Raw genomic sequence first — 10,988 nt, forward strand, 5'->3', positions numbered from 1 at the left:
GGAATATAAAAGGTTCCCCGGTAACAATAAAAGACTTCACATATATATATATATCAAGGTTATAATAAGGTTGTTTCGAACGAAAATTCGAAGTTGACTTGTTGGAGCTGTGACAAAATTGGCTAATTTGGAAAGAAATTGCAAAGTTATTTTCGGTAATAACAACGCCAAAGGAGTTAGCACAGATACGTGTTGAACATTTACTCAGGTTTCGAGTGTTTTCAGGTGCATAACTATATGCATAAATCTTTCCTTCCGTAGATGAAGTGTGGTTGGTTCATTCTCTCGATTGAGGTATTTTCAATAATCATGAAAGATTTGAACGCAGATTGTAATCGTTAAGATACAAATGAGGTTTAAGATGAAATCAAATGGCAAACTTGAAGAGATGTTTAGTTTCATATGTTATAATCAATATTTTAATTCATTTTAATTGTCCAATGTCATTAGTCCACAGTTCGTAGTCCACAATTAGTAGTACAACAATTCATATATAGTTTAATATATAATATTCGAATTAATTAATACGTATCGTGACCCATTGTATACATGTCTCAGGCTCGATCACAACTTAAAGTATATATATTATTGTAGAATCAACCTCAACCATGTATAGCTAACTCGATCATCACTGCATATAGAGTGTATATGGTTATTCCAAATAATATATATATAGATGCGTCGATATGATATGTCAAAACATTGTATATGTGTCTCGATAAAGTGCGTAAAATAAATAACAGAAATTAAATGACGATAATAAAATTGCGAGAATTAAAATTACTATAAATAAATTGCGATAATTAAATTACGATAATTAAAATGTAACAAGGTATTAACAGTTAGCTAGGAACAGTTAGCCAGGATTCTGTTAGCGTGGATTCTTAACAAAATTTCTCATAGTTAATTTGTTTGTTTCTAACAAATTTTATTTTGTCCAATGTTTTCTTCATTATGCCACTTGTTAGATTTTGATAGGTCAAAATCCAAATATGAAATTGAATGAAATTGGTTATTCTGTGGTGAACGGATACGTATATCTGTGGATGTAAGTAGGATAGTAAATGACTGTTGAATCAGATTTGAAGAATGTACAATGTAACTTATTAATGTGAAATCCAAATATTTCTAGGGTATTACCTACCCGTTAAAATATTTTCACCATTAACAGTTTGTACAAAAGAATTTTTAATTACAATCTTTATGAAAATATATATACATATATATTTTCTTCAGATGTAATCATGAATTTAATGAGTCAATATGATATTAGACTCATTTGATTTACTGTTAGAACAAGGATATATAATCTCTAAAACATTAGAGATTACATAATTGCCATGTCGAACGAAGATAATTGATGTAGAACGATACGTAATATGATGATTATAATCGAGATACAGAATGAGATGTTGAGGCGTGTGTTGTTGATGGTACGGGTGCTGTTACTGATGGTACTGTTGGTGCCGGTGATGTTGCTGAAGCTGGTATGTTTTGCACCATATTTTTCAAAGCTATTACTCGAGCACGAAGCTCGTTGACTTCTTCTATTATTCTGGGATGATTGTCGGTCGGAACGAGTGGATGAATAAGGTTTAGAATTGTGGATAGAATATAATCGTGACGTGCTACTCTAGAAATGAGGCTGAAAATGGTGTTTCGGATAGGTTCACCGGTAAGTGTTTCGGGTTTTTCACCAAGAGGTGGATTCGGTTGGTGGAAGGGATCGCCTTCTTCGCGTTTCCATTGATTAAGTAGACTACGAACCCATCTCCAATTCATCCAGAATAAATGATGGTTGATTGGTTGATTCATTCCGGTGACGCTGCTTTCGGAGTTTAGGTGAGCATCCATGTCGGAATAGCTGTCGGATTCCGAAGAAATTGAACTAGTGGAGAGTTCCATTCCGTACTATTGGGTAAAGGGTTTTTTTTTTTAATATGAAATGATTTTCGGATATCGGATGATATTCTAATTACATAGAATACCTATACATAGTACAGAAGATCCCGTAGATTACGGAGGGAATTAAGGAAATGTGTCAGATAAAATCTACATTAACAGATACGCTAAGATATGGATTGGCAGATACGCTAAGATATGAATTTGTCTATACACTATTCATGCAATCAATGCAGTAAGATGTGTCTAGACTAAGAGTGAAAAGCAATGATTCTCTAAGAATGATAAGCAGGTAATTTTCGACACGAAAAGATAAGCAAAAACTTTTGACATGCAGACACGGTCGAAATCCAGACTCACTAATGTATCCTAACGACTATCAATTAGACACACTAATGCAGACCTGGTTCGCTAAGACCACCGCTCTGATACCACATGTAAAGACCCGTCCTAATCCATAAGAACGAATACAATAACATATGATTACATCGCGAGGTATTTGACCTCTATATGATACATTTTACAAACATTGCATTCGTTTTAAAAGACAAACTTTCATTACATCGAAAGTTGACAGGCATGCTTACCATTTCATAATATCCATCTATAAATGATCTAATCTGTCATTTACTTAATCATAATCTTTACTGAACTCAACGACTTGAATGCAACTTCTTTTGAAATATGCCATGAATGACTCCAAGTAATATCTTTAAAATGAGCAAATGCACAACGAAAGATTTCTTTAACACCTGAGAATAAACATGCTTTGAAGTGTCAACCAAAAGGTTGGTGAGTTCATTAGTTTATCATAAACGATCATTTTCATCATTTTAATAGACCACAAGATTTTCATTTCCATTTCTCATAAATATACGTCCCATGCATAGAGACAAAAATCATTCATATGGATTGAACACCTGGTAACCGACATTAACAAGATGCATATAAGAATATCCCTTATCATTCCGGGACATCCATCGGACATGATAAAACAACATCGAAGTACTAAAACATCCGGTACTTTGGATGGGGTTTGTTAGGCCCAATAGATCTATCTTTAGGATTCGCGCCAATTACGAGATCGGTTTACTAATTCTTAGGCTACCAAGCAAAAAGGGGCATATTCGGCTTCAATCATTCAACCATATAATGTAGTTTCGATTACTTGTGTCTATTTCGTAAAACAGTTATAAAAACAACGCATGTATTCTCAGTCCCAAAAATATATATTGCAAAAGCATTTAAAAAGGGAGTAATGAAACTCACCATATTGTATTTTGTAGTAAAAAATACATATAACGACATTGAACAATGTAGGGTTGGCCTCGGATTCACGAACCTATATTAATTATATGTATATTAACACATATGATGGTAATCGAACAAATTTAGGTATTATTATTAATTGTTATTTTAGTAAGTTGTACGTTTCATTAATAATTAAATTAACTATATTTATTTTTATATACATTAAATAGATAATTAATATTTATTACAAACATATTAATATAGTTATATTTTATGTAAATAATATATTTTTTATATAGAAAATCTTTATTTGATATATTAATAATACTGATAATAATAATGATAAAAATAATTAATATTAGTGTTAGAAATAATAACAAAAATGATAATAAAAATAATAAAAATAATGTTAATTCTAATAATAATAATAATGATAATTCCAATAATAAAAATGATAATTTTAATAAAAATTGGCGGCGGCGGCGGCGGCGGCGGCAGTAGCAGCAGTAGTGAAAACTACCTTAAAGAAGTAGCCCTTAAAAAATGCCCAAGTCCGGGTTTGAACCCGCTACGTCCCGCTAACCCGATAACCTCCTTAACCATTCGTCCGTTTCCTCTTTTCTATTTTAATACACACTTAAAATGTATAACACATCTATCTGTTTATCATCTTCTTATTCGTATAACTTCATCACTGTGTATTAACATAATCATATCATCAACATTTCGATTATCATACCATCATTATCATCATTTTTATCCTAATCCAAACATCATCAATCTTGCTATCATCCATCATTATTATTATCAACTTATCTTATCATCAACTTAATCATCATTTTACATTAACTTAAATGATAGACTTGAAATTTCATGGCCCAAACTACCTCACAAGTCTATGTATCAATTAATCCACCCCAATATCGATTCAAGGTCCAATACCAAAAATAGAACCACGGCCCAATTTAATGACTTCAATGGTCTGTTTAAAATTTCGAACGGTTTAAAAAAAAATATGATACACATTCACACCTCATGATCTCATCCTAATTACCTCATCATCCATTATCATATAATAACATTAACATCAATGTTTATAAAAATAGAAAAGAAGCCAAAAGCAATGGCAATAATTCAAATGAAACCAAAAATTATGGGGTAGTTGGCATGGTTGTCGGCCAAAGGTAAAAAGGAAACGCCAAAAGCAATTCAAATCATTGTACTCCTAGTCATCTATCAATTGGTTTTATTTATAACTGATCAGAAAAAGGAATTATATATATATGCGTAGTAGTTACTACATCATTCGTTCATCAATAGGTTATGAAAAATTGTCGAGCAGTTAACATAACTTGGTGATGGTTTTTAGCGTTGTTGGAAGGTGATTTTGTGAGATATATCTCGGACAGTAGACAGAAGTCAGAAGACAGAAGACAGATTATGTAAGGTAGCGTTTGGAAGGGAAAAGTGGTTAAGGGTTGCAACGATGATTGTGGTTGATCGTAAACTGAAACAGAAAAGAACATGGCAGTAGCAGTTTAAAAGGTTCAAACGTTTAATGGTTCTTGGAGATTTATGGCGAGAACAGTAGCAGTTTGCTTTAACAGAAACAGTGGAGTTTGCAGCAGAAATTTATCACGTAGATGGTGGTTTACATGAGTGGTTTTGGTGACGATGGGTTATGTTTGATGGTTGAGGTGATGGTAAGGTGGTGAACATGGTGGTTTCGAAATACAAAAATATAAGTAGTAGTACACACATCAATTATGGTTTTGGGGTCGGAATGGTCATCGAAATAGAAGCATGGAGTGTTTGGCTTTGGTATGATGCAATAATAGTGATGAGGTTGTTGATCGAAGCAAAAACATAAGACGGGTAGGAGTAGTAAATTGTAATTTAAAGAAGCAAATACTCTTGCCTTTTTATGTTAATAACCGAACAGAAACATAAACATGTTACATTTGTTATGATTCTTGAATGGAAACAATAGTGTAATAGTACCCGTAGAAGTAATCGATCGACAGTAGCTTCGGTTTGGGTACACGATTGGTAACTAATACCTTCTGGAATAACTTACAGGTGATTGTTTGTGTGGAACCAAACCAGAAACAAAATAGAGAGAACCGGGTTGTTTGATTATAGAAGCTAGAGGAAGAAGTATGTTGAGGTGTTTATAAGGGTGATTTGGTGCTCGATTTAAATAAGAGACAACGGTGGGTTTACTTGTGGATAGAAACATAGAAAAATATTAAGAATGATGATGTTTTACAGTGAGATGAATGAGTGATATATGTATTATATAAATATATCCGTAAAGTTTCAATTAGGCATAGTACTTCATCCATCTATTCAGTTCACGGGTAATGAAATAAGTGATTTGTGTTTGAAGAAAAAATCTATCAAGATATGTATGCATAACACCTATACATATACATACAAATACAGTGAAAACAATAATAAATAGAATAATATTAGAATAATAATAAGATGTTTAACAAGTGAAATGAAGGAGCACAAACAATAGTTCAGCAGCCATAACTTTTAATTAAATATTTTGTACCGATAGTTGATAAGAACGTCCAATAGTATTCAATTAATTACCTGTCTTTTTATTTATTAATAATATATTAATAATAATAATACTGATAATATTATTAATAAAATATTATTAATAGTAATAGAAATGATAATAATACTTGTTAATACTAATAATAAAAATTATTATAATAATAATAATAATATTGATGATAATAATAATAATTATTTAATACTAATGTTAATAATGATATCAATAATAATAATAATAATAATAATAATAATAATAATAATAATAATAATAATAATAATAATAATAATAATAATAATAATAATAATAATAATAATAATAATAATAATAATAATAATAATAATAATAATAATAATAATAATAATAATAATAATAATAATAATAATAATAATAATAATAATAATAATAATAATAATAATAATAATAATAATAATAATAATAATAATAATAATAATAATAATAATAATAATAATAATAATAATAATAATAATAATAATAATAATAATAATAATAATAATAATAATAATAATAATAATAATAATAATATCTCAATTTAATCTTAATACATAATTATTTACAAGTAATTGTTCGTGAATCGTCGAAAACAGTAGAAGGTCAAACGGTTTCATGTAAACAGTTCACAAATTTTGAGATTCAATATTACAGAATTTACTTATCGTATCGAAATCATATAAAGTTTAAGTTTGAATTTGATCGGAAATTTTCGGGTCGTCACAGTATCAATAAAAAAAAATTCTACCTCATCAAATGCAGCACCAATTATTTGAAAGCCAACGGGAAGTTTGGATGTTCTGTTTTGAACAAGCCCGCATGGAAAAACAAGTGCTGAAAATCCAGCAAAGTTCACATTCACCTGCAAATTCATATACAAATATATACAGTTATACTGTTTAAAAGGAAAGTAACTAATTAAGTTTATCACTAAAGTTATAACTTATAAGAAATTACGGTCATGATATCGCCACCATAAATTTCCAGCGGATTGTTCTTCTTTTCAACTGTACATATTTATTTGACAAAAAGGTAAGTAGTAGTTACAAAATACAAATATGATATCAAGAAAGGCTGAAAAAAATGTGTTACCAATTCGACAGTGATGTCTTGAAGCTCTTCTTTTCTATTGTCCTCACCTAAACAATTAGATTATCATAATCAACATAGTAATTAGCACCATGAATACATATTGGAAAGGTATGTGTATTTTAGAAGGAAAAAAAATAGGCAGGTACCTTTTGTGCTCGCTTGTAATAAGCATCGTGATACCCAGCTGAAAGGAAATATGTCCCCATCAAAATTGTTCATTTTACCTGAAAAAACTATTATTTACAATTTCATTTTCCGTTAAATAACCAACACAACTATGGTCCGGTAGAACTTATAAGCAGCAATACGTGCTATAATCTTCTGTTATGTTCAGACCTCTGGACCAAAACCGTTAGCACGAGAACCCCCATATAGGGAACTCAACTCATCACACACAATTCGGTTACCATACCTGCATATGAAGGAAGACAAATAATTTTCAATTAAGAATTTCACAAACTAATATTGGCTAACAGGTGCAATAATATCAAAACTCACATATTTAATAAATTTGTTTTTATTAATCCAACTATAAAATGTGGATAGTGAACATCACCTAATACCATTATATCGAGATAAGTTTGAAGAACATTCTGAATAAGCAAGAACATAGTAGGATGGTAATCCAAGTGAGAATGATTGCAACAAAACCTGTAATCGTTTATCAATTGAAAAATATGTTACTAATTATACTTTTATGCGTGACATCTTTATAGATAAAGATATTAATATGTAAATAGTATAACAACCTCTGTAACAGTAGATCCTAATGACAATTCCTTACATTATTATTATGTTAACCACATGAAAAATTACTAAAGCATTTGGATTTTGTAGTTTCAGTCGTTCCGTCTTGAGTAAAAATTCTTTTACAATGACATTTTGTCAGGGAAACCAAATCGACTTCACCCACTTAAGTCTTCGAACGATTACGTTGTGCTGATGCAATGTTAACCGAAGCATGTTGATAATTGAGTCTTTCCACAATTTAACCCACAACTTAACCGAAGCATGTTAAATCTTAACCCGTAAAACATAACCCAATTTGTCACATTCATAACTACCTACAGTGATATAGCTAATACAACTAACAATTGCAACACTTAGCATACCAAGTTATCCAATGAAAATAGCAACATTCCAAAAATCTTAGACAATAAACTCAGAAGAGTAGAACAATAAAAGGATATATGATAATAAGCACGACATCACTTACATCAGGTTCTATTGCATTATTTGTGGTGTCATATGTTATAGATCGTGCTAAAGCGACTCGTTTTTTCATCCCTCCAGACAACTCAGATGGCATTCGGTCCTCAACAACCTGCCAATTAGTTAGCCAACGTTACATTTAACTAATGTGGAAATAAATAAGTTCTTTATTTAGATCAATAAAATGAAAAAAACTTCTATATATGTACACAAAAACATGAGATTGGTACTTAACTCACCTTTAATCCAACTGCAGCCAACGTTTCTGTAACAAGTTCTTGAATTTTATCCTCGGGCATTTTTGAATGTTCGTACCTTTAAAATTTAAAAAACACATTAAAACACTCAACGAGAAAATCTAAAAGGGAATTTAACAATCTTCGGTACAAAGAACTTACAAAAGGAAGCCAATATTTTCTCTAACTGTTAAAGAATCAAAATTAGTTTATCCACTTTGAAATACCTGCTTATCATATCAAAGGAGGATATGTCATTATAGATTTTTTTTTTTTTTTATAAAAAAAAAAACATTTTTTATGTATGAGAAGGTGGAACGAACTTCACCAGGCCAATTCTAAGACCGGACATATCATCATCACTTATTAATGTTGGCATGCAGCAAGTAAACAAATATTACTCTCAAAGTCTCAAGTAACAAAAACAAATTTTGATCGTTAAGTATTTCCATTTGTCTCCAGTGAGAAAACTGAATGAGATTCCATTGCAATATCAATAGAACTCACAAAATGAAGAAAATAGAAAACATAATTATATTTTTGGTGCCAAATTATACATATTAGAGGTAAACGGGTCAATTTGGATCAACGAAATCTTAGTTTTTCACTCGTATTTTAATTAAAAGTTAATAAATAACCCATCAAATTAAAGACCAAAAAGTTCTTGTGGATCAGCCCAACGTGGCACAAACCCATTATGACCCTTTACAGAATCTACTCAATTTGCCATATAGGGCATGAATGAAGGGAATCTAAAGGTTGTAACACTACTATTTCAAGACTTATTAAAACCTTCACAACTTGTGTTGTACTTCAGTATTACATCCATGGTTAGGTTATGTTCGTATAAGGCTAATGCCTCCCATTCCACAATATCATATACTTTAGAGAAGGATGCCTCATTCTCTAAACTTTAATCAGTTACTTTATCATTTTTATACTAAACAAAACTGTATTAAACATAAACATAAACATAAACACTAATAACTAAACCTTGTCGTGGTATTAACTGTTTTAACCCAAGGCTCTCCAGCAGGAACATGATTAGACTACAGTCCCTAAAATTCTTATTGACATTACATCAAACACCTTGTGTGCATAAAAAAAGCTTCAAGAATCATATTTGATAAAAAGCATTAGATATAACAATCGACACATAAACATCTAATATAAAACTTGAAACAATATTAACAATCAATAATTAAACAACCAATGTTTGTTTGTAAAACAGATACAAATCACATATAGAAAAGGAAAGAGTTGAATGTTTGATTACCTCGTTCCGTCGATGATTAGAGAGATGTTGATAGTCACTGATTGAAAAAGAACTCAGAATTAAGAAACCTAAATCAATTACCAAACTTTTTGGTGATACATAAATCGAATAACAAATAGCAATTGACATCAGATAAAAATAAACCTCTTTGATCGATGTGATAAACGAATGAAAGCATTTAAATAACAAATCAAAGCTCACAGGTGTTTTCAAATCTATTGAAATACACAAAAAGGGGAAGTCTCGTTGAAACAATAATCGGATGATTTCATGGATAGAGAAAACACCATCACAGTTATCTACATCAACTTCAACTTTCAATTTGTATGAAGTCTGCATCGATTTTACTGTTTGAATGATTTTTTAAATTGTGGAATAACTGATGGGATATTATGAACGGTTTAGTATTATTTACTCTGCTAAATTAAAAACCGATGTTACTACACGCGCTTGTGTTAGAGGGGTGTTTTAGGTAACACACTTAAATCTGACATCAGAGAGATTATTTTGACATCAGATAAATAATATCCATTGGATTTCTCTCAAAAAAACCTAATCTAAGGGTTGGGATTTGTTGCTGTAGGGAGAAATTGTAAAACCTGAGGTAAATAGGGTTTTGTTATAATAGATAGAAAGAGTAGATAGATGAGTAGAACCACTCATACGATGGATACATTAACATATAAAATACTTAAAACAAACAATGGATTCATATTGGTGCTAATGAAACCAGATTATGTAAAAACATATTATTACATCAAAATATACAAGTATATATTTGGTGTATGATGGATGGATGCATACTAGCAAGAACATTCTTAATGACGCCATAAATATCAAAGCTAGTTCATTGTCCTCTTGTATATACGCATATTTTTTAAAGACATAACTACCAAGTAATATAAAGCCCACTTCATTATCATTTTTTTTTAACTAAATACGGATGACAAACTAAGTAGGTTTCATAACTAAATAACATAGGAATAAGTTAATATTAGTAATTTTTACCTTCTTCCTCTTTTAGTTCTAAATGTCCTACAAATTCTGACATAGCTGAATCATTGACTCCAATTGAAACGACCCGTCCATATTACTATAAACGCAGTACGTTCTCATTGGTCCCAAAGCGAGGTATTTGACCTCTATATGATACGTTTTAGAAAATATTGCATTCGTTTCATAAAAAGCACATCATTATTATACATAATGCATGTTTTAAACCAAGTGGGCGATTATTTAAGAAATAATCCCCAAAATACATCGATTTCCAAATACTACACACGTGACGTAACAGTCGAATATAATACATGACAAAGGTTTTATTGAATGCAACACTTTATTTAAATAAAAGTATGAGACTTCATGCACAGCTTGCTCAGATAATGCAACAGCGGAAGACTTTCTTAAGGACCTAAGAATAAACATGCGTAAACAGTCAACA

General features: G+C 30.5%; 1 protein-coding gene and 1 long non-coding RNA gene across 2 annotated transcripts; both read right to left on the minus strand.

The window, feature by feature from the left end:
• Positions 1 to 6,343: 6,343 nt before the first annotated feature.
• On the minus strand, positions 6,344 to 7,227 carry LOC139873470 (uncharacterized). The gene is made up of 3 exons (XR_011767352.1): positions 7,132 to 7,227; positions 6,970 to 7,047; positions 6,344 to 6,870 (listed from the first exon to the last, which is right to left on the minus strand). It is a non-coding gene; the product is annotated as an uncharacterized lncRNA (long non-coding RNA).
• A 148-nt stretch (positions 7,228 to 7,375) lies between these two features.
• Positions 7,376 to 9,264, minus strand: LOC139870963 (protein TRIGALACTOSYLDIACYLGLYCEROL 3, chloroplastic-like). The gene is made up of 4 exons (XM_071858723.1): positions 8,434 to 9,264; positions 8,275 to 8,350; positions 8,040 to 8,147; positions 7,376 to 7,474 (listed from the first exon to the last, which is right to left on the minus strand). The coding sequence occupies exons 2-4, from the start codon at positions 8,332 to 8,334 to the stop codon at positions 7,376 to 7,378; spliced, it is 267 nt and encodes an 88-aa protein (XP_071714824.1). The 5' UTR covers positions 8,335 to 8,350; positions 8,434 to 9,264.
• Between the last annotated feature and the right edge of the window lie 1,724 nt (positions 9,265 to 10,988).

Source organism: Rutidosis leptorrhynchoides, chromosome 10 (assembly GCF_046630445.1).
Source record: "Rutidosis leptorrhynchoides isolate AG116_Rl617_1_P2 chromosome 10, CSIRO_AGI_Rlap_v1, whole genome shotgun sequence".
In the NCBI taxonomy this organism is placed as follows: domain Eukaryota; kingdom Viridiplantae; phylum Streptophyta; class Magnoliopsida; order Asterales; family Asteraceae; genus Rutidosis; species Rutidosis leptorrhynchoides.